This window comes from Ursus arctos, unplaced genomic scaffold (genome assembly GCF_023065955.2).
Source record: "Ursus arctos isolate Adak ecotype North America unplaced genomic scaffold, UrsArc2.0 scaffold_19, whole genome shotgun sequence".
NCBI classification, from domain to species: domain Eukaryota; kingdom Metazoa; phylum Chordata; class Mammalia; order Carnivora; family Ursidae; genus Ursus; species Ursus arctos.
In genome coordinates, this window is record NW_026622863.1 from 43,996,677 (window position 1) to 44,024,164 (window position 27,488).

General features: G+C 57.4%; 3 protein-coding genes and 1 long non-coding RNA gene across 5 annotated transcripts in view; 2 read left to right on the top strand and 2 right to left on the bottom strand.

Annotated features, from left to right (window-relative positions):
• The window catches only part of ACTN4 (actinin alpha 4), a 70,731-nt gene extending 69,300 nt beyond the window's left edge, over positions 1 to 1,431 (top strand). Inside the window, exon 21 of the mRNA XM_026482378.4 lies at positions 108 to 1,431. Within this exon, the coding sequence (XP_026338163.1) occupies positions 108 to 266 (159 nt within the window). The 3' untranslated portion in view covers positions 267 to 1,431. The remainder of the gene's footprint in view (positions 1 to 107) is intronic.
• CAPN12 (calpain 12) lies at positions 551 to 12,197 on the bottom strand. Its single transcript, XM_026482382.4, has 21 exons — positions 11,961 to 12,197; positions 11,373 to 11,442; positions 11,129 to 11,247; positions 10,803 to 10,936; positions 9,704 to 9,872; positions 8,874 to 8,948; positions 8,717 to 8,802; positions 8,569 to 8,643; positions 7,868 to 8,031; positions 7,552 to 7,781; positions 7,177 to 7,188; positions 6,828 to 7,036; positions 6,624 to 6,666; positions 6,489 to 6,548; positions 5,942 to 5,999; positions 5,492 to 5,562; positions 5,330 to 5,392; positions 4,597 to 4,675; positions 2,169 to 2,285; positions 2,024 to 2,082; positions 551 to 1,937 (listed from the first exon to the last, which is right to left on the bottom strand). The coding sequence occupies exons 1-21, from the start codon at positions 12,195 to 12,197 to the stop codon at positions 1,911 to 1,913; spliced, it is 2,157 nt and encodes a 718-aa protein (XP_026338167.2). The 3' UTR covers positions 551 to 1,910.
• On the top strand, positions 6,068 to 10,463 carry LOC130544128 (uncharacterized). Of its 2 annotated transcripts, XR_008960141.1 has the most exons (3): positions 6,068 to 6,910; positions 7,474 to 7,578; positions 8,729 to 10,463. It is a non-coding gene; the product is annotated as an uncharacterized LOC130544128 (long non-coding RNA). The 2 variants fall into 2 exon arrangements; XR_008960140.1 differs by lacking the exon at positions 6,068 to 6,910 and having other exon boundaries at positions 7,020 to 7,578.
• A 12,051-nt stretch (positions 12,198 to 24,248) lies between the features above and the next one.
• LOC113243226 (galectin-7-like) lies at positions 24,249 to 26,603 on the bottom strand. Its single transcript, XM_026481733.4, has 4 exons — positions 26,525 to 26,603; positions 26,038 to 26,126; positions 25,070 to 25,271; positions 24,249 to 24,448 (listed from the first exon to the last, which is right to left on the bottom strand). The coding sequence occupies exons 1-4, from the start codon at positions 26,537 to 26,539 to the stop codon at positions 24,335 to 24,337; spliced, it is 420 nt and encodes a 139-aa protein (XP_026337518.1). The 5' UTR covers positions 26,540 to 26,603; the 3' UTR covers positions 24,249 to 24,334.
• Between the last annotated feature and the right edge of the window lie 885 nt (positions 26,604 to 27,488).

Sequence of the window (27,488 nt, forward strand, 5' to 3'; positions counted from 1 at the left end):
ATACCTTGGAGGCACGGGGGGGGGGGGGGGAGGGCAGCACGCAGGAGCCCTTGCATCAGGGCTGGGCAGGTGGGGGTGGCCCACAGTCCCACCCCTGCTGCCCCCAGAACTTCATCACAGCCGAGGAGCTGCGGAGAGAGCTGCCCCCGGACCAGGCTGAGTACTGCATCGCACGCATGGCGCCCTATCAGGGCCCTGACGCTGTGCCCGGCGCCCTCGACTACAAGTCCTTCTCGACAGCCCTGTACGGCGAGAGTGACCTGTGAGGCCCCCCGCTGGAGAAACCCTGACCGAACGCCCCCCTCCTCACAGCCTCCAGGAGGGGCTGGGGGAGCCCTCTGCCCTTCTCCCTGCTGTGGGGCCTCCCAGGTCCTATTCCTCTGACTCTGTATCTATGCAAAGCACTCTGTCAGTCTTTTCGGGGGGGGGGGTGGGCAGGGAGGGGCTGGGGCAGGCTCTCTCCTCTCTCTTCGTCAGTCGGCCCCCTCTCCCTGGATAGGGGTGAGGGAGAGTTCGGGGTCAGCGCTTCTGGTCTGGTAAATATATATGATGTGTTGTTTTGTTTTTTAACTATGTGGAGGGGAAAGTGGATTCCCACAGCAAAACAGGTCACCTCCAGGCCCTAGGAATGCCCCCCACACCTCATCCCTCCTTTGCCCGCCCCTCCCTCCGCCCCCCCATGAGGTTCCTTCAAGGCCTCCCACATCCAGGCCAAAGCCCTATGTGCCTTGTCCAGGAACTGCCCGGGCCTGTGATGGGCCCAGCAAAGGGCGACACAGCTGCCCGCCAGGAAAGAGGACCCCGCCCCCCCTTCTTCCCTCTACCCCCCACCACTTGCGATTGCCAGATGAAGGGGTGCAGCTCAGCACCCCCCTTTTCTGCAACAGGAATAGGGTTGGGCAGACCAGCCTCTCACCCCCAGCCGGCCCCACATCTTGCTTTGTCCGGACATGTGTATCTCTCAGATTTTCTAAGGACCAAAAAAACAAAACAAAACAAAACAAAAAAAACACAAAACAACAAAAACAAAAAATCCACAAAAAAAAAAAATCCTATAAAAAAAGGAATTAAAAACTTTCAGAGAATTACTATTTACTTTATTAACTTACGGATTTATTATATAAATATATATTCACCTAGCAACATATCCTCGCCGCCTCTTGCTCTCATAATGAAGACATAGCTGATTTGCTGCCCTCCCCACTCCCAGCCCCTTACTGAGTTTTCTCTGTTGTCTGTCGTTGGGCATGGGTCTCTGGGGACCCTCCTGAGGTGGAGGGTGGGCTGCTGGCCTGGCTGCCTGTTAGTTGATGGGTTTTGCTCCCTTCCCTCCCCCCCCTTTTGAGTTTATTCTGATTTTTTTTTTTTTTCTCGGTTTCTGGATAAACCACCCTTCTGGGGACAGGATAATAAAACATGTAATATTTTTAAGAAGGATTCCTTCAGTGTTCTCTTTCTCTCCCCGTCTGTGTTCTCCACCTCCTAAGGAGAGTCACGGGAGAACCTCTTCCCAGAGCAAGGCTGGGCCTGGGAGATCCCTGTCCCCCTGAGTGTTTAAACATGACGCACCCGCTCTAGGCCAGGCACTGTTCCCAGTGCTAACTCGTGTGGCCTGCACAAGAAGTGCTGTGACCATCCCTGTTCTATAGGTGAGGAGGGGTGCAGGGACCTGCCTGGCCTCACCCCGCTGTGGAGTGGTGAGGCCAGACATCACCCCGCGCCGGCTGGCTCCCAGGGATGCTCCGAACCGCTGCTTAGCATCGGCCCCACGTGCCAGGCAGAGAGGCAGAGGGGTCGGTGTGGCGCAGACACCCTCCCTGCGGAACAGACCCCGGGCCGGGCCGGGCAAGGAGGAAAGCGGGCTCCTGGCAGCGCTGCCTCCTCCAGTGCAGGTACTCCGTGCAGAGGTCCTAGGAGAAGGTGGCTACCTCCAACCACTGGGGGAGAGAAGACCGCCGGCTTGATGCAGGGGCCTCCCGGGACTCCTGCCTGGCCACCTGAGCCACCCCCTAGCCCAACTCACCTGTCTGCGGGTTAGGCAGATGACGCCCTCGCCTCCATCCAGGTGCCGGCTGCAGTGGCCTGTGCAGAGTGGGTGGGTTGAGCGCACCCCCCCCAGGGGTGTGGGAGACTCCCTGCCCTCTCCCCCACACCAGGGCAGTGCTCACGGAAGATGCAGGTGAGCTGGGCCACACAGGACACGAAGCACTCGAAGTCTACCCGCAGACGGCTGTCCCGGTAGCGGCTCGTGAGGGCCTGGGTCAGCTGGTTGTTCAGGTGGAAACCTAGGGCGAGCCGCGTGTGAGCCCCAGCCCAGCTCCCTGGGGGAGACACGCGCTACTCCGGGGGGTGGGGTGGGGGGCTGTTCCCACCCCTTAGATCCCAGCTGTGCACCACGGAGCAGCTCCCTTCACTCCTCTGTGCTCGTCTTCGCACGTGACAGCCCTGACCCCAGAAGGTTGTGGGAAGCCGGTAGATGGGGAGCTTAGAATGGCATCTGGCACAGAACGACTACAGGCCCGCTTTAGTATTCCTTTAAATTCTGGCTAATTTCTGTGAACAGACACTGGAGAAATTTCCTTGCAGCCAAACATTTTTGTCAGTGCCACATGGAGTCCGTTTCTTCACATCACAGATGATTGCTAAACCTCAGAAATCACCTCTGACGGGAAATCTCAATAGGCTTCAAAAGCCAAACACAATGGCCCCTCCTTCCCCCGCGTGTCCAGATAAACAGTTCGAGGACAATGTCAGGCTTCCACCACCTCCTAAAACCCATCTATGCCCCTGTTGTGTGGCCTCATTCATTGAACGGATCTTTGTCTAGTCTGTGCCTCGTTGAAGGTGCTGGGGGCCAGCCCAGAGCCCGAAGGCCCTCCTTGGCAGGGTGACCTCCCACTGTCCCTCTGGCCTTCATCTGCCTGGAGTCTGGGGTGGGCAGGAAGCCCTCAGCTGCCCCCTCAGATTCAGCTTCCTCTGACCACTCTGCATCGTCTGCTGCGGGGTCCCGCCCGGGATCCTCCGGTATTCAGGAAATCCCTCACCTGATTGAGTAGGTCCTGGTGACCGTGACCTCCTGGCTACCCCTCCCCAGGGCCTAGTGGCCTGCGCAGACCACACCTCATCTGCCCCTCCTCCCTTCCTACCTGGACCTCGTGCTCCGTCTTGCCTCCCTCGCACCTGCTGTTCCTCTGCCCTGAACACTCCTGCTCCTCCCACCCTGCCCCCTTCAGGGAGCCCTCTCCCAGCCCCCTGCTCTTCCCACCGCCCTCCTGTGGCTCCCTCTGCCTACCCGGTCCCCACCATGACCCCTCTGAGTTTTCCTTGTCTTTGGTGGCTCTGGCTGCCCCTGGCCCACAAGCCGTGGGAGGGAAGGGAAGGGTCTCAGGCCACCGGGGAATCCCCAGCACCAGCCAGCCCGGCCAGGACCAGAGCTGGTGTTTGGGGAACACAGGCGCTGCAGAGCATGGCTGAGTGGGAGCAGGTCATTTTTCTTGCCGATTCCCCCACCCTGATCCTGCCCACCAGTTCCAGGGGTCTCTCGAGCCTGCTTCCTGCTGGTCCAGTCTCTGGTACTTGCTCGGTACCCAGCGTGACCTTTCCTTTGCTGTTGGCTCCTGATGCTGCACCCGTCTCACCCTCCTTCCTCTCATACATATTAAAAAAAAAAAAAATTTTTTTTTTTTTAAAGAGTCTAGGTACTCGTGAGACCTCATGGGCTTTATACTGCCTCTCTCCACTGATCTTTCATTTCTGACCACCTCCTCCTACAGCCACACTGGCCCCTTGAAGCTGTTCCAGCAGGGCCCATGCTCTCACCTCAGGGCCTTTGCACTGGCTGTTCCTTCTGTCTAGACTGCACCTGACCTCTGTCTCCAGCCACACACACCGTCCCCCACATACACACCTGCTTTCTCTTCCCGCCATAGTGTGTATCACCATCTGACCCAGATGTTCTACTTGTCTGTTGTCTGTCTGCACCACGAGTACGCCAGCCCCCGCCCCCAGGGCACTTTCTCAGTCTTGTGCCTAGACTAATGCCAGGAACGTTCACCAGTAACCCCAATGAGCGGTGCCAACCTTCCATCCATCCTCGCTGTCTCGCCTCTGCTTCTGTCCACCTGGGACTCCATTTCTGTCTATGTGACACACCTCCCAACATTCTGACTCCATCTCTCCCTAGACTTCCCGAAACCTTTCCCCGGGCCCCGTGGGCTCCATTCTGCGGGCTCCTCCCAGGCACCCAGTGTAGTAGCCATTTTATATGGAGGCTCAAGGAGGTGGCCTGCCCAGGATCCCCCAGGGAGGAAGTCAGTAGAGGCAGGATTCCATTCCAAGCTCATGGGAATCCAGTCCCTTTTACCACAGTGCCCTGGGGACTGGGGCCTCTCAGACACCAGCTCCCAGGCTCTGCCCATCTTCCCCTTCCAGGAGGCCCCACTCCCTCTCCCAAGGGTATTCAGTCCTGGCCAATAGCTGGTAACAAACTACAGTCTGGGCTTTGTGGATGGCCACCAGTGAGCAGCCAGCCAGGCCTGCAAGAGTACGGAGGGTGGGAAGGGAGCAGATCCCGCCACGCGACAGCTCCCAGCATACCTGCCGCATTCAGCGCCAGCCTCAGCTCATAGGAGTTCATGGTTCCAGAGGAGTCCTCATCGAACTTGTCAAATGTGGCCTGGGCCAGGAGGTATAGGTCAGTCCCAGCCCCCGGGCCCCCATGCACCCTGAAAAGGGCTGAAAGGAGGCCTCAGAGGCCAGTCAGCCTGGGTTCCCATCCCAGCTCCCTTTCTTCCTGGCTTGGTGCCCTGGGCAAGCAGCTTTACCTCTCTGAAGCTGTTTCAGTCTGTAAAATGGGAGTAATAGTAACAGCTATTATATATATTATATATAATAGGGTTATGAGGACAAGTTGACATTCTACCCACAGGGGGCTTCGTGAGGGCTCAGCAAACAGCGAGTATAGGGAGGCCTTGGACCATTTCCTCCTCCCAGGGATCCAGAACAGTGGAAATTAATGCCTTCCACTAGCAAAGGCCTCTCAGAGGAGAGGTGACTTGCCTGAGGTCAGCCAGCCAGAAAGGGGCTGAACCAGAAGCTAGGATTTCAACCCGGGACCAGAACGGGCACTTTCCATCCCTGAGCTATTAGTGCCCCTAGAGGGGCCACAGAAGGACAGAAGGGGCAAGGACATCCCAGCCAGATCCTCCAAGGTATGATGGGGCCCGCGTTCTCCTTCTCCTGAGTCAGCCCACAGAGCACCCATGTCCTTATTCGTAAAAGTGCCTTGCCGTCCAGGAGGAGGTCGCCCCAGCAACTCCCCCGACCTTACCTGCCACTCCAGGAGATGGCCCCAGAGCTGCTGGAGGTGTTGCAGGGTGAGGCTCTGTCCGTTCTGGGGATGGAGCATCTGTTAAAATCAGTATCTCTAGAAGGGGGACAGAGGCCCCAACATCCCCACCCTCCCTACCCAGGCACTGCCCCCTTCATATACCCCAAAACAGCGCAGCAGCTGCTCACAGGTCCTGAGCCCGATCTCTCCAGGGGTCCGGGCGCGGGCCCTGGCTACAGGAAACAAAAAAACCCCTGGTACTTACTGCGTGCTGGCCGTCACTGTAAGTGCTAGGGACTACACTATCCCCACTGCAGGAACTGAGGCACAGGGAGCCAAGGGACCGCTGGTAACTAGCAGAGCAGGGATCTGAACCCAGCCAAGGGGGTTCCAAGTCCCCTCATGGCAGCTACACTCCCTGTCTGCCTTAGGGGAAGGGGGGGAGCTTATGAGCGGCCGTGGCTGTGGCCTTGGCCACTAGTCCTGACACAGGACCCACATGTGGGAAGAAACTGTCAGGCTGAGTCCAGGGCTCCGAGGCCTGACTCCCAGCAGCATCATGGATTAACACACCTAGGGGGCGCCATGGGGTCCACCCCGGCCCCAACTCACCAGGCTCCAAGGCAATGCTTAATAAGGTCTGGAGCTGAGAGGCACTGAGTGCTTCCTCCTGGTCAGGGAGAGAGCCAGTGGTGAGGCCATTCACTTAGGCAGCCATTCAACACAGCTCAGCGCTGGCCCCAAGAGCATGCTGGGCGGTGCTGGGGGCACAGCAGAGAGAGAGCTTACGGTCCAGGGGGAGAGAGAGACCTGTCCCAGAGCGGTCAGGGCGGCAGGGGGAAGCACTGGGCTGTGGGAGTCCACAGCCGGCATGCAGCTGACCAGCCTGGGAAAGAAACCGGAGAGCTGCCAGTGAAGGGCACAGGAGAAAGACTCCTTAGCCAGGGCAGGGGACCTGAAGGGACAGAAGGCGGTCCAGGCAGACGTACAGACAGGGCAAAGGCCCTGAGGCAGGGACCAGCTAGCTGTGAGCATTTTGAGAGTAGAGAGTCAGGAGATTTAAGCACAGGGAGAAACTAAAGCAAAAGGAGACCCCCAGGATGAGGAAGGGGTCCCAGGGGAGGGGTGGGCCCCCTTAGCCCTGGTCCCGCCCCCTCACCTCTCCTGCCAGCTCCTGAAACAGCTGCTCCAGCCCCAGCTCCAGGGGAACGTAGGGCACCTGTGAGGCGGGAGGAGTTCAGCGCTGGCCGAGAGGACCCCCGCCCCGCCGCGCCCCCTTCCGGTGGCCCCGCACCATGAGGGCGTGCAGGTCGGCGCTGATGACGTCATCGATCTCCCTGCCAAGGACACAACGGAAGCGGGGAAGTCGGGGTGGTGGGGGCGGGGCCCTGGGCCCCTCCCCGCGTGGGTCCCGGGGAGCGTGGCGGGGGGAGGGGGTCCCGGGGCTCTGGCCGGCCCGGGGAGCCCCGAGGGGCGGGTCTGGGTGCCCCCGGCTCACACGGCGGTGTGGCGGCGCTCGGAGAAGACGCGCAGCGTGAAGTCGGCCTCGTCGCCGGCGCGGGCGGCGCTGGGCACCACCAGGTAGTGGCCGGGGCGCAGGCGGCAGCGGCGGCTCACGTCGCGGCGGGCGCAGAAGGGCGAGCGGTCGGCGCGCCGCAGGCCCGGCAGGAACTCACGGCTGCGCGGGGAGTCCCACAGGCCCAGCAGCTGCGGGCCAGGGCGGCTGAGCCCCGCCGGCCCCCCCGCAACCGCCGGGCCCCCGCCCGCGTGCCGGCCCCCCGCCCGCGCCCCTGGGGCAGGCGGCGGCCCGGGTGACCCTGCGATCCGGGGGCCCAGCTGAGACCCACCTCCTCTGGGATCTGTGAGAAGGAAGAGCAAGGCGAGTCAGAGCCCGCGGGGGCGGCGGCCACCCTTCAGAGCCCCCTCCACACCTTGGCTTTTCTTTGCATTCCACCCCCCACCCCTCGTCAAGCCCCTGCCCCTCCGGCCCCTGTCCGACCCGCTCCCGTGTGCCCTCAAGGACCTTCCCTGCTCCTCGCGCCTCTCCTCCTTTTCCCTCATTCCCCTCTGCCCTGCTGACTGACCCCGGCCCTCTGGGCACCCTCCCGACCTCAGTCTTCCCCTGACCGCCGCCATTCCCCCAGCTCTCTCCCCTGTCTCCGACCCCCGGCCCTCCGTGGCTCCCTGGTCCCTGCGGCTCCTGCTAGGCCGAGGGGTCCCACCTGGAACACGTGGAAGCCCACGGTGAGGTACGTGAGGCCCTGGGCCCTCAGGCGCCGCCGGTTGCGCTGGATGAGTGACAGAAGGACAGTGCACTTGGGGATGCGCCCCCCCCTCGCAGGGCCCCACGCTCCTGCGGCCCCCCAGCCCCCCCAGGGCCCCTCCTCATCGTCATCCTCCTCGTCAGGCTCCAGCAGCGTCAGTCGGAACTGGGGGTTGGTCCAGAAGGTTTCTGGCAGAGAAGAAATGGGGTTACCCGGCCTGCCACAGCCCACCCTCCCTGGCTCCCCTCTGGGGGGGGCGCCCTCCAGGCCTCACCCGCGCCAGGCTGGCTACCGCCGGCGTTGAAGCCGCGCACCCAGCGGCCTTGGAAGGTGTGGGTGTGCCAGCCGCCTCCGGCCGGGCTGGGGCCCAGCACCTCTGGGCTCAGCGAGCAGATCTGGACCGTGTTGAAGTGGCGGAGGAAGTCCCTCAGCTCCATCCTGCACAGGGGCCAGTGGTTGGACCCTCCCCGGGGTGCCAGGGACCCCCAAATCACAAACCCCTCCACATTCCTTAAACAGCGCCCAGTACCCCTCAGTCCGCCAAATAGTAGTGACCCCCAGATTGCAGAGCCTTCCAGCTCCCCCAGATTTCACCAGATCCCCTGGAGATCTGGCCTTCAGCCCCCAAATATCAAGACCCTCACCCTCGGACTCTCAATTGCCAACAAACATCCTTCAGCCCCTCAGTGTTACCAAATCTACAGAAATGGCCCAGATGGCACCAAGCCCCCCAGTTGTCCTACGTATTACCCATTACCCACCCCCTTCAACCCTCCGAAGCCTCCCAGTTCCCCTAATATTACTAATTCTTCTTTGACTCCCCCAAATAGAACACAACCCCAAAGTTACCACCATAGGGACAGTTTCTCGCTATGATCTTGTCCCCTGTCCCTTCAAGCAGGCCTCGCCCCCCTCCCCGCTCCCCTTTGGCCTGGCGCCAGTCCAGAGGCAGGGCTGGGACCCTGGGCTACTCACCAGAACTCGCCATCCTCCTTTTTCACCAGCAGGGCATCTCTCCACTCTGTGGGCAGCGCGTCCCAGCGCGGGCAGCTAGGGAGATGGGGGTGTGAGGGCCGGGCGGTTGGGTCCGAGCGCCCCACCCCCCTCCCCAGATCCATCCCACCTGTCGCTCCAGGCCCCGGTCCACTCCACACGGCCCCACGGGTTCCGAAGCCGCAGCAGCCGCACCTTGGTGAAGCCCAGGGTCACCTGAAGGCGGCATCATCAGTGGGGGCTTGGCGCCGGGACAGCCCTGCAGCCCACTCACGGGGGACCCTCACCTTGTACGTGCCTGTGACGGAGTACGCGTGTCCCTTCACCAGCCCGTCTTCTGTGCGGTACTCGCCCCGATCACTCTGGGCAGGGGACAGGGGACAGGGAGGCCACGGTGGGGCTCAAGCAAGTGGCTGCTCCTCCCTGCCCCTCACCCCCCACCCCGGCCTCCTGCCACCAGTGCGCCCGACTGAATGACACAGGGCTCCAAGAGCGCCTAGGATTGGTGAGTGAAGACGAGAGAGGAAGACGAAGACAAGACAAAAATACATGGAGAGGACAGAGAGAGGTACAGACCAGGCGGACCCACTGAAAGAGACAGAGAAACATGAAGGACGGGGAGTAACCGAGCACAGGATTAAGCAAAGAACGAGTGAGGGAATTAGACCAACTCAGTGAATGACCGAGTAGTGCTTAGGTCACTGATGAATGCATGACTCAGGTTGAGCCCATGAACATCAATCCTCGGCTTTTTGCTGAAATTCTAAGAGCCTTTGCCATTTTTTTTTAAGACACTGGGGGTGACAGGAGGGACCTGCAGCTGTGGGGTCCCCTTTTGTGCCCGTGAAGGGAACGACTGCCTGAGAGCGAAGCTAACCCAGAACCAGAAATAGAAAAACACATTCTCCGCATCTGCTAAGCACCTGGATTCAGCTGTGCCTGAAGCTTGTGTAGCAAGGAGAGCAAATACGTTGCCTTTTGACTTGCTCGAGTTTGATGGGTAAGGGAGACTAGCCAACAGTGAACACAGAGAGAAGAATGCAGGCCGCCTCCTCGCTCCAGCCCCGACTGCGCTCTGGCCCTGGCGGGGGTCTCCATGCGCGGCTGACTCTCTCACCAGGGCGGTGGCGCCCACGAGGGACTCCTTGGCCAGGGCATGGCGCACGGCAGAGAAGAGGCCTGGGGTGTCTTGCCTCAGGTAGAGCACCTCGCCCACGCCGCCTGTGAAGTCCACGAAAGCCTCATTCATGTGGCCACCTCGCATCACCTCATAGGAGCCGTGGAGCCTGTGGCCGGTGTGGGGTGGGAATGGCTGAGGCATGTACAAGCATCTCACACACACACCCTGGGACCTGGGGGCCTCTGTCCCGGGGTCGGGGGAGCCCAGGGACTATCCCGGACCTTTGCAGACTCCCGAGGTGGGCTGTGGTTCATGCTGGAAGCCCTCGGAAATCAGGCCTGTGGTCCCTGGGCCACTAGGACTGTGGCATTTGGGGGACCATAGGACAGCTCTGTCAGAATTCCGGGCATCCCGGGGGGCTATGTCTGAACCTCTGAGTCTCTGGGAGATGTCATGTCAGCTTTGGGGGTGATCTCTATGGGGCTTGTCAGGGATTTCAGAGCCACAGGATGGAGAAAAGCAAAGATTGAGGGTTCCAGGGATTACATTCAATATCTGGGAGATGGGGGGCGCCTGGCTGGCTCAGTCAGTGAAGCGTCTGCCTTCAGCTCAGGTCAGGATCTCAGGGTCCTAGGATCGAGCCCCGCTTCGGTCTCTCTGCTCAGCTCAGGGGGAGTCTGCTTCTCCCTCTCCTCCCCCCCACCACTTGTGCTCTCTCTTCCCCTCGAATAAATAAAATCTTTAAAAATTTTGGGGAGGTGCTTTGGGTTTCTCAATGGATCAGGAGAGATCTTCTGAGATTACAGGTCCCCCAAGGGGGTAAATCTTAGATTCAGGGGCTCTGGGGCCTGAGAGATGAGATTTCAGGCTCCTTAGGGATTGTAAGTGTTGGTGGGTCTCTAGGAACGTTTTGTGTGGAATGTCGACAGAGGGAGGTATTTATAATTTGGAGGGAGGCCTTCAGGGGATGGTGTGACATTAGGGTCCTGGGCGCTGTGACTTGGTTTGGGACCCTTGGCAGGGTGTCTACAGGATCGCAGACGTTGGGGGTCTCTGGGGTTCCCTTGTGGCTGGGGAGGTGTGCCAGGGTCCTTACTTGGCATAGGCCTTCTCCAGGAGCGGGGCCCAGAACTCGTTCCGCTGATGTGAGCGCACGAACATCAGCTTCCCCTCACGCACGGGCAGCCTGTCGTCCACCACGACGTCCACCCAGCGGCCAAACTGCCAGAGCTGGTGGGAGGAGGGCAGGGCCCAGGCTCGGCTTCCAACCCCCAACCGTGCCTGGACCCCATCCTCTGACCCCCACCCAGCCCTGCCGTACCAGTCCGATAATTACAGCCCCACGGGGACAGTGTCAATTATGAGATCCGTGGCACCATGGGGGAAACTGAGGCACGCACGACCCGAGGAACTGAGCTTTACCTGGAAGTGGAAGACACCCGCGTAGCCATCTTGGAAACCCTGTCCAGGCGGGACCACCCGGCACAGGAGTCGGGGATACAAAGTGAGGGAAGCAGCGGCCGCAAGAAACCAGCAGTTACCTGGGAGGAAAGGTGAGGACAGGGTGAGGATGGAAAGAGGGAGACTGAGCTGTAGGGAGCCTGAGGGGTGGATCCAGGGGCCGAGCTGCAGGGTCCCAGCCACAGCCTGCCAGATCTGGCCTTACCTAGGCGCCCCTGACACACGTCTGTTCGGCTCATGTCCTCACAGATGAACTGGGGCTCGGCGCAAAACTCCTGGGGGGCATGGGGGATTGCAGGCCTCAGCCAGGAAAGGGAGGGAAGGAGCGACTGAGAGGTCCAATGCCTGGGTCCCCTCCTGCCCTCACTGCTCCAGAGTAATGAGCACCTCCAACCCCAGAAGAGGCTTGTAAAGCCTGTGGGCAGGCATCTGGGTCTCCCCAGACCCAGCAATCGGAATTCCCAGCCCTCCTCCTCATATCCAGCCACCCCCCCAGCCCCCTCCTCCCTCAGGCCCAGGGGCCCAGCCCCCCCCAGTCCCCTCCTCCCTCAGACCAGACGCCCAGCCCCCCCAGTTCCCTCCTCCCTCAGACCAGGAGTCCAGCCCCCCCACAGACCCTCCTCCCTCAGACCAGAAGCCCAGCCCCCCCACAGCCCCCTCCTCCCTTAGACCAGAAGCCCAGCCCCCCCCCACAGCCCCCTCCTCCCTCAGACCAGAAGCCCAGCCCTCCCACAGCCCCCTCCTCCCTCATTCCGGGAGTCCAGCACCCCCACAGCCCCCTGCCATACATTACATGGGGTCTCATCCATTCCACCCCTTTCGCCTTCTCGGAGTCCGGCCCCAGCTCATCATAGCCAAGGGCATCAGGGCCAGCAGGGAAGTAGGGATCTCGGAATAGGATCCCCTCATCCAGGCAGGCTGCTCGGATGGCCTCATATCTCTGGCCCCGAAAGGGCTTCGGCCCTCTGGTTCCAGGCCCTGCCTCTTCGTCCACCAGCTGGATGGTGACCTGCCTGCTGCCACACGCCATCTGGACACTCTGGGCTCACAGGCTGGCCCCAGGCTCTTTAACCTCCTGACTCACAGGGGTGGGGCTTGCCCTCCATCTGAGCCCCGATGGGGGTCTTTAGGCTGCAAAGAGCCTTACTTGTTAATACTAATTGATGGTTTGGGGTGCCATGGAGCAAGGGACGCCTCTTCGGTGGTTTCCTCCCCAGGGCGTGGGGCCTTCAGTTGTGGCCAGGGTAGCAGCTTAATGGGCTTGGCCAACAGCAAGAGGGAAGGCGGGCAGAGCTGAGGGAGGACCGGCTGCCCCTGTGAGAGCACCTGGAAGGAGGTCAGTGTGGGGGTGTGTTTCTGCCATCTTGCCTCTGCTGGTCCCTCTGTGGGGCTGGGGGGGGGCAGTGGGGGACAGGGCGGCACGTTTACCCTGCATCTCCATCTCTCTTTGTCTCTCTGTCTGCCAGTTTCTCTCTGCCATCGTGTCTCTCTTCTGTCTTGGCCTCACTCTCTGTCCATCTCTTGAGTCTCCTTTTGTCTTCCTTGGGTGTGTTTTGGGTTTTGTCGCTCTATGTCCCTCTGTCTCCATCCCTCTCTCTGTATCTGTGTGTCTGTCTCTCCCTGCACCTTCTGTCTTGTGCGTGCCTCCCTGTCCATCCCTCTGCCCCGTAGCTTCTCAGTGCCCCGCACCAGTCCCCCGGGGCCCGTCCGGCTCACTGCTCCTGAGCCGGGACCCTGTCTCCCCCTTCCCCGAGGGGGAGGCAGACAGCATTCTGCTTGCCCCACACAGGGCTGACTGTGGAGAGTCCACTCTGCACCCACCTGCCCTGGGTTGGGAGCCAGGCCCACCAGTGACCGTGGCCCCCGACCCAACTCCCACGCAGCTCAGGGTCCAGTGGAGCAGTATGTCCCCCAGAGAAAGCCGGAGCCGTTGGAAAAAAGGTTCTGAGAGGCCAGTAACACACCAGTCTGGGTCCCAGCAGTCTTCCATTCTCAGGGGGGTGTCGCCTGCATGGGCGGAACCTTGTCACCTCTGTGGCAAGAGAGCCCTTAGTCCTCTGGTGCCCTTCCCTCCAAATGGACGAACAAATATCGTCTGAGCCCCCGGCTGTGTGGCCACCAGAAAGGGGTTATAAACCAAGATGTCTTCCTGTACAATTGTCGAAGCCACGCCCTCACCCCCACACCCGCCACGTGAGGCAGGTGACAGGTGACTGTGGTTTGGAGCTCCGACCACAGTAGGAGCTGAAGGGCCAGGGTTCAAATCTAGGCTCTGCCACTTCGCACAGTGTGTCTTGGGCAAGTCACTTAAGCGCTCTGTGCCTCAGTTTCCTCATCTCTACTGTGGGAGCAATCACAGAACCAACCTCAGCAGGCTGTCGTGCGACTCGGACAAGCTGATGTGTGGGACATGTTCAGAGCAGCACAGGACACATAGTAGGTGCTCAGTAAACATGAGCTGCTCTTACTATGTCTGAGGCCCCATCCACAGTCACCTGTCACCTCTGGCTGCTGCTTCTGCCATTTTAACAGCCACTTCTGCCACCCCACTCTTCACGTTTCCCACCTAGCGAGGTCACAGCCCTCTCCCCTGTATCGGGCATTGAATAAAACCTGCCTGACATCTCGCAGTGGGCAGGAAACAACCACCTGTGATTCCAGACCATTCCACTGCCACCTGCCCGGCCCTTCCTGGCCTTCGTCTGCAGGTCCCTGCCGGCTGCTGCTCGTCCTAGCTCCCCAGCGCCTGCCTTGTTGCAGGGCTCTGGTCACGCCCCACAAACAAGAGTTCTCTTGATGGTCGCTCCCTGCCTCAGGCCTTACATCCAGGGTCCCAAATCTGCCTGCCGTCCTGGGCCAACCTAAGAAAAACGCATCGATGCCGCTGTAGTAGAAGTCTGTTGCTTTGTGAGCCCATCGTCCCCTACCTCTCCTTCTTTATGTTTTGGGGATCCATGGGCCTCTTATTCTCTCTCAAGCCCTGTGGCTCCGGGAGGGCTGGCCCCGCCCCCTGGCTCCAGGAACCAGCCAATCAGAAACACAGTCCTGACCACGCCCCCTCCCCGTTCATCTCCGGGGATGCAGGGCGGGGCCTCTTTACCTGGGACCTTTAAACTGGTGGGATGGAAACTCCGAGTAGCCAGACTTAACCTTGAACCTGGGCCACCTTGTCGGGAGACCCGGCCTGAGAATGAGGACCGCGCTGAGCGAAGCAGCGCCAGGCCACGCGGAGGGAAAGATTCCCATGAGCATAAAGTCCTTCAATCCGGATGCGCTTGAAAGCAGACTTTTACATTGAAGGAGCCAACAAATTCTGCTCCTCTCTTTTTCCCAGTTTTAATTTCCATTTGTCTTTGTCACTAGCAACCAAAAGAAACCTTCCCGATTTGGCTGGCATGACTTCTGCAAGCGTGCACCTGCCGGAATGTCCGGACATCAATTCCCTATGGAGTAGGGGAGCCCGCACAGCCCCGGAGTAAGGGATCGGGTGCGAGTTTACTCTGTGTCTACCCCTGCCTCCTCACCTAAGCCGCAAGCTATAAAGTGTTCCTGCTTCACCAAGTTAAGCCTGCACCCGAGCCATTTAAAAAAATCTTCCTAAAACACTATCACGAGGGGGCACCTGGGTGGCTCAGTCGGCTGAGAAGCAGACTTTTTTTTATTAAAGATTTTATCCACTTATTTGACAGAGAAAAACAGTGAGAGAGGGAACACAAGCAGGTAGAGTGGGAGAGGGAGAAGCAGGCTCCCCGCTGAGCAGGGCACCTGATGTGGGCCTCGATCCCAGGACACTGGGATCACGCCCTGAGCCGAAGGCAGACACTTAACCAATCGAGCCAGCCAGGCGCCCCCTCCCTCAGTAAATATTTCAAAACATTTCTCCATAAGATAAGAACTCTTAGGGGCACCTGGGTGGCTCAGCCGGTGAAGCGTCTGCCTCCAACTCAGGTCATGATCCCAGGGTCCACGGATCGAGCTCCGCATCAGGCTGTTTGCTAAGGGGGGAGCCTGCCTCTCCCTCTGCCCGCCACTCCCCCTGCTTGTGTGCTCGCTCACTCTCTCACAAATAAAATCTTGAAGAAAAGACAAAGCAAGCCTCAGAAGGATACCCACAGGATAATACTATTCACTAAAAAAGTACTTTGTTATGGAAAATTGAAAACATCAACAAAAGTAGACAGAACGGTATGTGAACCCCACATCCCCATCAGCCAGCTTCAGTGATGATGAACTCCTGGAAATCCAGCTTCACTCATCCCCCACCCCCACGCCCATGCCGCCCCTCTTGTATAGATTTGAAGCAAATCCCAGACTTCCTTTCACTCCCTCAGTAAATATTTCTTTTTGAGAAGCAGAGGCAGAGGGAGAAGCAAACTCCCCGCTGAGCAGGGAGCCCAACACGAGACTCTATCCCAGGACCCCGGGATCACACCCTGGGCCGAAGGCAGACGCTCCACGACTGAGCCACCCACGCACCCCTGAGCGGCAGACTCTTGATTTCAGCTCAGGTCATGATCTCGGGGTTGTGGGATCGAGCCCCACATCGGGCTACAGGCTCAGCGGGGAGTCTGTTTCTCTGTCTCCCTCTGCCCCTCCCCATCTCCCCTCCTTCACTCTTGCGCATTCTCTCTCTCTCAAACAAATAAGTTTTTAAAAAATCAAACACTATCATGAAGATGCAAAGCCCCACCCCCAGCGACAGCAGATATGTCACACAGGTAACAAATAGATGCTTGCTGTTTACAGGGCGCTTTGCCCCATGCCCCATGCTGGGCGCTTCACAAATACCTGCTTTAGTCTACACGTGAACCGTGAGAAGGACCTCAGTGGCCCCAGTGGCTGCAGGAAGTGCCCTGGCTGGGGCAGACCTTTCTGTCCAAGTGCTGGGCCCGCACAGTCCCAGGGCAGGGGGTCAGAATGGCTAGGTCCTGGCGAGGTCCCTTCCAGGCTGGCCAACGGCTGCCTTCGCGCTGCACCTTCCCCGGGTGTTGGGAGCAAGCCAGCTCCGGTTTCTCTTCCTCTTCTTACAGGGCCACGAATCCCATCTTGAGCGGGAGGAGAGATCCCACCCTCAAGGTCTCATCTGAACCTCCTGACCTCTTTAAAGACCCCACCCCTTAATGCCATCCTATGGGGGGTTAAAGCTTCAACAGAGGAATTCTGGAGGGGCACAAACATAGTCCACAGCAAGCGGTAAGGTTTACAAAGGAGAAAGCTGAGTGCAGGGAGGAGCGTGGCGCTTTCCCTGCCCTCTCACGGTTACAGAAGCAGGGCTGGAATCGGATGTCGGGTTAACCGATTAGACTACATTGTCTCTCCGACGATTAGTATTCAGAATGTGTAAAGAGCTCCGCTAGACAAACCACAGGTGACTCAGTAGAAAATGGGCAGAGGACACGAATAAGCAATCACCGAATCCGTGTCCGACCACCTGCCCCTAATCAAGACCACCTGAAATGCCGGCCCGCCCACTACATTAGGAAGAAAGTTCAGAAGCCTGAAGATCAAGTGTCGCAGGGATGGGCCGTACCGGCCACGCTGATGCAACGCGGTCACTGGGTGCACTTGGGAAGACGCCCTGGCACTCCTCGCTAGACGCCGACCCCGTGACACAGCCATTCCGCTCCCAGTCACGTGTGTACTAAAGAAATGCACAGGGCGCGTGGGCGGCTCAGGCAGTGAAGCATTGTCTTCGGCTCAGGTCCTGATCCTGGGGTCCTGAGATCGAGTCCCGCATCGGGCTTCTTGCTCAGAAGGGAGATTGCTTCTCCCTCCGCCTGCCGCTCCCCCTGCTTGTGCTCCCTGACAAATAAAATCTTAAAGACAAAGCAAGCCTCAGAAGGATACCCACAGGATAATACTATTCACTAAAAAAAGTACTTTGTTATGGAAAATTGAAAACATCAACAAAAGTAGACAGACCAGTATGTGAACCCCACATCCCCATCAGCCAGCTTCAGTGATGATGAACTCCTGGAAATCCAGCTTCACTCATCCCCCACCCCCACGCCCACACCACCCCCTCTTGTATAGATTTGAAGCAAATCCCAGACTTCCTTTCATTCCCTCAGTAACTATTTTTTTTTTTGAGAGGCAGAGGCATAGGAAGAAGCAGACTTCCTGCTGAGCAGGGAGCCCCTGAGGGGCTGGGTCAGGACCCAGACACTTAACTGACTTTTTTGAGTCAGGACCCAGACGCTTAACTGACTGAGCCACCCAGGTGCCCCTCCCTCAGTAAATATTTCAAAACATTTCTCTAAAAGGTAAGAACTCTTAGGGGCACCTGCGAGGCTCAGTTGGTTAAGTGATGGCCTTTGGCTCAGGTCATGATCACAGGGTCCTGGGATCAAGCCCCACATCAGGGTCGCTGCTCTGTGGAGGAGCCTGCTTCTCCCTCTCCTTCTGCCTGCCGCACCCCTTGCTTGTGCTCTCTTTTCTCTATCAAATAAATAAAATCTTTTTTTAAAAAAGATAAAAACTCTTAACACTGTAACCCAAATACCATTGTCACATCAAGAAAATTAACAATAATTCCTTACTATCACCAAATTTCCAGTTGGTATGCACATTTCTGTCTCATGAATGTCATTAAATTGTTAGAAATTTTTTTGAGCCAGGACCCAAATAAGATGGATTTACTGCAATTGATTGATGTGTCTCTTAAATCTCTTTTAATCTACAAGTTCCTTCTTTCAACTCTTTTTTTCCCTTACAATTTTTGGCTGAACACCTCGATTGTCCTGGAGACTTTGCCAAGGTCCGGGTGTGGCTGATGTACCCTCTGGTGGCATTTCCCATGTACTTCTGTCTCCTGTAATCCCTGTAATTGGGCATGAAATCTAGATGCTTATCGGTTGCAGGCTCCGTTTTTTTGGCAAATGACACCCTCGGAGGTGTTTGGCTTTTCCATCTGGTTGTCTCTGCATTCGTGATGCTTAGCAGCGGGCGTCCGCTGCCTACGAGTGCTGGTGCCAGATGGGGATTGCAAAATGGTGACACTCTACTTCCGTCATTTCATTTTCCTGTGGTAGCTGGAATATGATATAAAAGACACTTCCCCTTATCTGCTGAGGTACAGTTCCTAAAAGAGAGACAGGGACCGCCTGGGTGGCTCAGTCTTAACCAGCTGCCTTTGGCTCAGGTCCTGGGATCAAGCCCCTAGTGGAGTCCAGCTCCTTGCTCAGCGGGGAGCCTGCTTCTCCCTCTCCCTCTGCTTCTCCCTTTGCCCCTCCCCTCCCGCTGCCCGCCCCCAGCTTATGTGCACTCTCTCTAGTGTGCTCTCTGTCTGTCTTTCAAATAAATAAATAAAATCTTTGAAAAAAATTAAAAAAAAAATAAAAGAGAGACAGGATGCTTCCTTGATTCTTTCTTTTTATTTATCAGTTTTTAGAGCATTTTTAAAAAATATTCTTACAGTTGTCATAATTCCTTTTGAGAGGTTCTGCTGTAGCGAATTACTGAGTAGTGAGGTTGTGTGAGGGGAAAGCCCCCCTCCGATTCTTGGCAGCCCCCGGTACCTCCCCCAAAGGACTGCTATGTGAACATGCTCCACCGGCTTCCGTCAGTTAGCACCCAGGTGAGTGTGCTGGGGAACGAAGCCCACACCGAGGGAAGCAGAGCCGAGACTTGCCCGGCCTAGACTTGCTAGAGACAAAGCCGTCACCGACGTGATTCATAGCAGGCAACGACAAGGATGGCCTCCCAACCTGTCTTGTAAGTCTGACGAAGTCCCAGCAGGCTATGTCCTTCCAGGTGCTCTGAAGTCACCTTTCATGAAAGGTTCATTTGAGGTGCACCCGACCACATCCTTGAGGAGCCTATTCGATTAGCCTTATGGCCGGGGTCAGGCAAGCAGAGCCCTTCTGGAGTCACTGAGTGATCACAGGATCACTTACAACTCATGCTTTGGCCACCATTCCTGAAGGGGAGCAGTGAGGGTTCACCGATTCTCATACGCTGCTCAAACGACAGTGGGAAGTATCTGAAATATTATAGTCAACATTGCATGTTACCAATTTCACCAGCAACAGCCCATTTTTAACACACATTATGTTAATTTTTTAAAAGATTTTTGTATTTATTTTGAAGAGAGAGAGAGAACACGCATGCGCTCACATGCTCGAGGGAGGGGGGAGGAGCAGAGGGAGAGGGAGGAGAATCTCCCGCAGACTCCCTGCTGATGCCCCACACCGGCTGATCTCACAACCCTGAGATCACGTTCTGAGCCAAAACCAAGACTCAAATCGATTGAGCCACCCAAGCACCCCCATAATTTTTTTAAAGTAGGGGCGCCTGGGTGGCACAGCGGTTAAGTGTCTGCCTTCGGCTCAGGGCGTGATCCCGGTGTTATGGGATCGAGCCCCACATCAGGCTCCTCTGCTATGAGCCTGCTTCTTCCTCTTGCACTCCCCTGCTTGTGTTCCCTCTCTCACTGGCTGTCTCTATCTCTGTTAAATAAATAAATAAAATCTTTAAAAAAAAAATAAATAAAGTAAACTCTGTGTCCAACATGGGGCTTGAACTCACGACCCAAGAGCCGGATGCTCTACTAACTGAGCCAGCAACGCGCCCCCACTAAGCTAATTATAAATGAGCCCTTCAATATACAAGTGAAAACTCACTTCCTTTTATTTTTTTCTTAAGTAGGCTCCACGCCCAGCACGGAGCCCAACGCGGGGCTTGAACTCATGACCCTGAGATCAAGACCTGAGCTGAGATCCAGAATCGGTTAACACACTTACCCAACTGAGCCACCCAGGTGCCCCCCCAAACCCATTTCTAACATTCATCATGCTAATGAATGAAGTCGCTCGTGCTTCTCAAAGGTGACTAGTTGAAGCCCTTCTAGTAATTGCCTGTTCGGCTTTTCATCAGAGGCTGGCAGACTATTCTGGAAGTGTGTCTTCCAGCTTAAGCCGCCTGAGGGGCCCCTGGACTGCCCCTAATGCCTCACATACTTGTATCATCCTGTGTCTTAGGTTGAGGTCCCTAGAAACAGACCCACAGACAAAGGCCTGCGCGCAGAAGGGCTATTGTGGGGTGACCTCAGGCGACATCCCCCCCAAAAGGAAGTGAAGGAGCAGAATTGGGTTGAGGGTAAAGGTGACACACAACGTGGTTGAGACAGGCCTCACACAGTGCTATGAGGAGGTTTGAAGCTGGGGTGGCCGCGCAGGTTGTCTCTAGTGCAAGCAAAGCGGTCAGGGCTTTGGACCCCAGTTAGCATCCGGCCACTGGCATGGGCCACGCCCTGAGAAGAGCATGACATTAGGTAAGGCTGTTCTCGGTGACACAGGGCATGTCCAGGGAGGGCCACAGCCACGGATGCAGCAGCTCAAAGCCCAGCATTTCCTAGTTCTGTCCACTGAGGGGGCCCATAGGGGGGACTTCTCCATAGGTTTGTGATTATTTCAAAATCAGAACGAATAGTAATGAAACACAATTGCATTGATTATAGATCGGGCTTGTCTTTGTCCTCTCCGTGCTACTTTGGCGGCCTCGTAGAGGCCAAATACTGAGAAAGGAGAGGCAAAGAATAATAATAAAACCTGAAATTGTATCAACAAAAACTGGAATGAGTTACAGGGGAGAAAGAGTAATTATATCATCCCCCTCGTATTACCTGGGGAGAATTAACAGATAACATTTAATTCTTGACATTGTTAATTAAGTAACCACAGGTTCAAGTATGGGCTTTAAAAAAATCTACATATGTCAACTATACTTCAACAAAAAAGAAAAAGAGGGGCGCCTGGCTGGCTCAGTCGGTAGAGGGAGCAAGTCTTGATCTCAGGATTGTGGGTTTGAGCCCCATGTTGGGTATAGAGATTATTTAAAATATTTTTTAAATTATTTATTTATGTATTTATTTGACAGAGAAAGAGAGAGCACAGCAGGGGGAACGGCAGAGTGAGAGGGAGAAGCAGGCTCCCCGCTGAGCAGGGAGCCCCATGCGACACTCGATCCCAGGACCCTGGGATCATGACCCGAGCTGAAGGCAGACGCTTAACAAAATGAGCTGGCCAGATGCCCCTAAAAATAAAATCTTAAAAAAAAAAAGAAAAGAAAAAGAAAGAGTCAAATCTGTAGTTAATCATTGGTGGAATAAGAACAGGGCATGTAACTTACAAATTAGAATAGTTTGAAAAGAAACAAGAAAACACAATCCATTGGCAAAGGTCAAAAAACAAAGAAAAATACAGGAAAGCATACAAAATAAAAACAGGAAGGATGAGACAGTGACCAAAGTAAAGCCAAGTCTATCAGTTCTAACAAAGTTACGCAAAAGCGTAAAACTTACCAGAGCAAGTACACGCACCAGGTCAGCTCTATGATACTTGCATCAACACAGTCTCCAAAACACAGTCTGGTAAAAAACGGACATGGGACCTCAACAGACATTTTTCCAAAGAAGTCATGCAGATGGCCAAGAGACACATGCGAAGATGCTCCCCGTCACTCCTCATCGGTATGCAGATCGAAACCACAATGAGATGTCACCTCACCCCTGTCAAAATGGCCGCAATCAGCAACACAAGAAACAACAGGTGTTGGCGAGGATGTGGAGAAAAGAGAACCCTTGTCACTGTCGTTGGGAATGCAGACTGGTGCAGCTACTGTGGAAAACAGTATGGAGCTTCCCCAAAAAAATTAAAAATAGAAATTCCATTGATCCACCTCTGGGTATTTATCCAAAGATAATGGGGCGCCTGGGTGGCTCAGTTGGTTAAGCGTCTGCTTCAGCTCAGGTCATGATCCCAGGGCCCCCGCCTCAGGCTCTCTGCTCAGGGGGAGCCTGCCTCTCCCTCCGCCTCTGCCCTTCCCCACTGCTTGTATGCACTTGCTCTCTCTCTGTCAAATAAATAAATAAATAAATAAATAAATAAAATCTTTTTTAAAATTAAAAAAAAATAAAGATAATGAAAACAGAAACTCAAAATGATATCTGCACTCCCATGTTCATTCAGCATTATTTACAACAGCCAAGACATGGAAATAGACTAAGTGTCCGTTGACGAGTGCATGGATAAAGGAAATGAGGTGTGTACACACAACAGAATATGATTTAGCTACAGAAAAGAAATACATCCTGCCATTTGTCATAACATGGATCACCCTTGAGGGCATTATGCTAAGGGAAATAAGTCAGACAGAGAAAGACAAATACCATATGATCTCACTCTGATGTGGAGTATAAAACAAACTAAAATCCCAAGCTCCTAGGAACGCCTGGGTGTCTCAGGTCATAATCCCATAGTCCCGGGATTGATACCGGCATCAGGCTCCCTGCTCAGCGGGGAGTCTGCTTCTGCCTCTGCCCCTCCCCCTGCTCGTGTTCTCCCTCTCTCTCTCTCTCTCAAATAAATAAATAGAATCTTTATTTTTTAAAGACTTTTATTTATTTGACACAGAGAGAAAGAGAAAGCACGAGCAGGGGGAGCTGCAGAGGCAGAGGGAGAAGCAGGCTCCCCACTGAGCAGGGAGCCCAATGTGGGGCTCGATCCCAGGACCCTGGGATCATGAACTGAGCCAAAGGCAGATGCTTAACTGACTGAGCCAGCCAGGCGCCCCTCAGATACTTTCTTAATATGTAGTAATATTTTGCATAAACATGATTATTTTCCACAATATATAAGGTAAGACAGAAGTGAAAATCAGGAAATTAACACAGACGAATCACCATCATCCAACCTAGCTTACCAGTTGTGCCGACACTGTCATACCTCTCATTGTCCTTTTCCGAATTTGTACGCTATGGGTAGGTACAAGAATTTTTTTTAATGTACAAAAGCTACACGACACAGACAAATGAAATAAATTTTAATTCATTTAACAGCCCTGGTGTACCAATGGATGTTAGATTTCTAAGGTCTCCCACTGGAAAAGGAAGACCCCTTATGCCACAGCCCACCCAGGAGTACACAAAGAAGGGCCCAGAATCCAGGGGCGCCGCTCCAGGTTGAAGCTTGGAAGTGTGGAGAAAGTCCAGTCCTGGAAGGATTCGAACTCGCCCAGATTCGGAGGTCACACAGAATGTTGCATCTTCAGAAAAATCCAAGGTAATGCACCATCGCTCCCACACCCACTGCCGAAATTGCAGCGTCTGCAGAGGCCACGGGGAGGCGACGTGTCCTACATCTCGCACGGATCCCAGGCCAGGAACCCCAGCAAACCCCTCCAAGGGCGTGGCTCCAGACGTTCCCGAGACTCCGGGGCAGGGCCCAACCGCAGTGAGAGAACTTTGCCAGCCGACCCGGTCCATCTCACAATTAGGGGCCCTGCCATTGCAGAGTGTCGCGCTCACGGAGTCACGACCTCCCTCCAGTCACAGCCACTGACAAGCAGCCACCTCCTCCGATCGGAAACGCACGGCCTAGCGGTGGGGGTGACTGGACACTGTGTGTGGGCGCCCACTACCCCAATCCCACCAGTTGGCACTCGGGCAGGGCCGGGAGCCCAGGTGAAGAAGTGTGGGAATGGGGCTCATGCCCGCACCGGGGACCCAGACGCCTGATCCTCGTGTCCCCCGTCCGCTCCGCGGGGAGATGCCGCTCTAGTCCGACTCCGGGACAGCTGGGAGGACGGCGCCGCCCCATCCGCTGCCCAGCCCCACCCCGCGCCAGCCGGCTCCCGCCACCCACAGGCCCAGCAGCCGCCGCAGAGGGGACAGGAGAGGGGCAGCGGCGCAGGGAGCCCGCACGGGTCCCAGGCCCCGTCTCCCCAGCTCGGGCTCTCCAGGGCACCAGGCATATGGGGACTCGCTCCCCCGTTGGCAGATGCACCCCTTGGGGCTCCGTCGTTCCGCGCAAAGGGGGCGCCGAGGGGAGCTTGAGCCCGCTCCGACCCCCAGCAGGTTCCCCCCACCCGCACTACCGCCCGGCTGCCCTGCAAAGTGCGGCTGGAAGACGAGCCAAGACACACCCCTAGCCGATCGCGACCCTCCAGAGGCCTCCCTAACCTAACACACGCGTCCTCCCAGAGCCGGTCCCGCATCGCGCCTCGGCCGCGGGACCGCTGGGTGACACTTGCTCGGAGTCGGCACCTCTCTGAACCTGCCTTCCGCGTCTGCACGCAGGAAACACAGACACAGAGGAGGCGCACAGACGTGGGCTGAAACTTTATTTGCCATTCCGGGGACCCCACTGCCCCGGTCCTCCCGGGGGCGTCTCAGAAGATCTTCACGGAATCCAGCCGCAGGTCCCCGCCCACCTCCAGGAGGCGCACGCGCGCCGGCGGGATGCGGTAGCGGAAGTGGTGGTACTCCGAGTCGCCGACCACCGCCTGCGGGGACAGGGGTCCGCGCTGGAGTGCCGAGGCCGCCCGGGGTGGGGGGGTTGGGGGGTCCTTCCCGACTCGGCCCGCGCCCTGTGACCTGGGCCCTCCCTCAGCACGCCGGGCCCCGGGCTCCCCGGTGGCAAAATGGGCTCCCGATTGTTCTACCCGCTTGTCGGGAACGTTCTGTGGGCCGACGGGGTGGCCCAAGACGTGCGTTTTCAGGGTTGGCGGGGGCTGCTCGCTCCGCTTGCGGCGTGCCCTGCCGCCCTCCTGCCGCTCCCACGGGCAGTGGTGAATGGCCTGGGCGCTGGAGGGTCTGCGGCGCCCCCCGCCCGCTGGCGCGTGTTTCTGGGCCCATCTCCCGACCCAGCCTTGCCCTGCCCCAGAGCGTCAGCCTCACACACTGTCAGGGGGAAAACCGGGGCCCCGCTGCCAGGCTAGGGGACACCCACCCTCTGGGCATTTGGCTCTTGCTCGCTGGTCCTTGCCGCTGCCTCACCCCTGCCTTGTGACACTAGTGGGGATGCACCAGGGGAAGAAGGGGGACTGGGGAAACTCCAGCCCAGCAGGCCACGCTATGGTTCCCCTCCCCCCAACACAGCCTGCCTGTAGGTGGCAGGGCCCCACCTTGAAGCCTTCTTCCGTGGCGATGAGGAGCACATCGAAGGGCTGCCCATGCTGGAAAGGAATGCCTGAGCCACGCTCCTCTCGGCCCCAGGCGCCCTGCTCCAGGGTGTTGAAGACCACAGTGGACTCGTCCAGGCGGGGGTTGAAATGCAGGGCGGCCTCACTCCCGGGCACCTCACTGCACAGCAGGTTTACGTAGAACCTGGTAGATGGGGGGGGGGCAGATACATGTCGGAGGCCAAGGACCACCAAGTTAAGATCGAGAACCGATGGACTGCAGCCGCTGGTGGGAAGCCAGCCAAATTTACAGTGACCTCAGACTCACACCACAGAAGGAGGGCCGTGGACTGGAGGCCAGGACCCAGATTCCAGGGCATCCAAAAACTTCTGGGGACCCTGGACACACCCACCTGCACGAGCGTCGCCCTGCTATGGCTTGCGTGCCCCTCAATTTCCCAATCCGCTAAGAGTTGCCATGAGTCATGGTGCCCATGGCCAGGGTGCTCCCCATTCCGAGGGTATCCCCATTCCTAGAGGGCTAGGAACAGTACCGCGGACCCCATCATTCCAGGCACCGCAGATTCCCAGCAATCCCGCAGTTCCCGGACCCAGGAAGTCTCAGGACTGATTGCTTGGGTTTCCCAGATGCCCAGGGCACCTCCAGATCACAGGACATATTTCCAGAGTTCCTGGGGATTCGGACTGGGAGTCATAGGATGAGAGGTAGGAACCCTGAGATTGCCCTGGAGCCCCCAGATTCCTGGGGACACATAGGCACCCCAACTTGTACCCAGCCATGGGACAAATAAGGGAAGACATGAGATTCCGGAAAGTCATTGATGGCCTGGGGATTCCAAGACCCTGGTGGACATAGGTGGCTTGAACTCCTTCCCATCTGGGCTGGAAAAAGTCGGGGTCAGCTGAGCCTGGACACCTCCCACCATTACCGCTGGGGCCTGGGGGCTCACCTGCCAGCCTTGTCCGGGACCACACCACGAATCCTCATCACAGTGCCGACTCGGATGCCCTCGGGCAGAGAGGTCTTGTGGGGCACATTCTGCAGGACCAGCGGTGCGGGGACCAAGGCAACCAGCGACGCAGAAGACAGAGACAGATGGGTCAGCCCCAGGCAGAAAAGGACCAGGACCCAGATCAGCTAAATCGCTGAGAAGAAAGGCCACAGAGAGACAGGAGAGAGAGAGCCAGAGCCAGGCAGAGGTGGGGAGAGAAACACACAGAATCAACAGACACACACAGAGAGAGAATCCAAGAGAGGATGGGAGCGTTGGGTTGGGTTGGGTCAACCCAAGAGCCACAGCCCAAGCACTTCTAGCACACCCTAGCACCCACTTTCTCCTTTCAAACAGGAGATGTCAGGCGGGCCCAGCCCCTCCCCTAGTCCGGTGCAGCCTTGGGTCCAAGCCCCCCAAACCCCAAGGCCCCTGAGGCACTCACGGAGCTCCCTGCCATGGCTGGGACAGTGGGGCCTAAATGGCGCTGGTGGGGATGGCTGCTGGGACCTTAAATAAAAGCAGGGCGGGGCAGGCCAGGCTGACTCACCCCCCATTTCCACACCCACCGCCCACACCTGGCACAGACCCTGGCCCTGAGGCCACCTGGCCCAGCACCCTCTTTCTGGGCCCTGTGCCTTCCCTTCACTCCCGAGGGTTCCCAGGGGTGCTGCCCCCCTCCTTTGAGCTAATGACCATAAAGACAGTTCCTAAGGAAATACTGGGGACAGAGGGGACCGGGTGAGCCACCATCCATCCAGTCCTGTCTTCCTGCTGCTTGGCAGGGAGAAAAGAGTATTTTGTCTATTTTATCTTGGGAGACCTGGGCGTGAGAGGCCGCGCGGGGGGCCACAATCCAGGCCCCCCTCCCAGGCTGGGACCTGCGGCCCAGGGCTGAGGCTGCGCCCCGACTTGCCCGCTCAGGCCCCGGACCCAGGAGCAGCCGCAGCCCCGGAAGAGGGGCTCCGAGGGCCAGCCGGTTCGCCTGAGGGCCGGCGCTGCGTCCCTGGGGCCGAGAGCAGGGCCTGGCCCACGGGAAGCCGGAAGCGCGCCTGCAATGCAGGGCAAGAAGGAATGAGAAAGGCCAGCACGTGCCCTTTCTGAGGCCTTGGGCGCGCCTGCGCACTCCACACCTCCCTGGGCGCTCAGCGGGAGCCCAGCCGCCAAGGGCCTCGGTCACCCCCGTTCTACAGCCAAGGACACGGAGGCTCAGGGAGGGGAGGCCCTTTGCCCAAAGCACCAGCCTGGGCGCTACCATGTCCGTGTGGCTCTGCCTTTCCTGGACTCGGGCAGTTTCTATCCCTTTTATGTCTTCTGTCCCTGTGAGTGCCCTGCTCCCTCTCCCGGGCCCTCTGGCTCCCACTCTCTCTCCCGGGTCTCCCTGTGGGCCTCTCTCCTCTAAAGCTCTG

What these genes read in the sequence shown, in the direction of transcription:
- CAPN12 (XM_026482382.4), bottom strand. Translation starts at nt 12,197, where the DNA reads ATGGCGTGTGGCAGCAGGCAGGTCACCATCCAGCTGGTGGACGAAGAG. An exon ending in TCGTGGGCGCCACCGCCCTG is followed by an intron (nt 8,949 to 9,703) that starts GTGAGAGAGTCA and finishes TCCCCTGCCCAG; the next exon opens with AGTGATCGGGGCGAGTACCG. An exon ending in GCCATCTCCTGGAGTGGCAG is followed by an intron (nt 4,676 to 5,329) that starts GTAAGGTCGGGG and finishes CTCCTGGCCCAG; the next exon opens with GCCACATTTGACAAGTTCGA.
- LOC113243226 (XM_026481733.4), bottom strand. An exon ending in GTCCCGGACAAGGCTGGCAG is followed by an intron (nt 25,272 to 26,037) that starts GTGAGCCCCCAG and finishes CCCATCTACCAG; the next exon opens with GTTCTACGTAAACCTGCTGT. An exon ending in CCACGGAAGAAGGCTTCAAG is followed by an intron (nt 24,449 to 25,069) that starts GTGGGGCCCTGC and finishes CTGTCCCCGCAG; the next exon opens with GCGGTGGTCGGCGACTCGGA.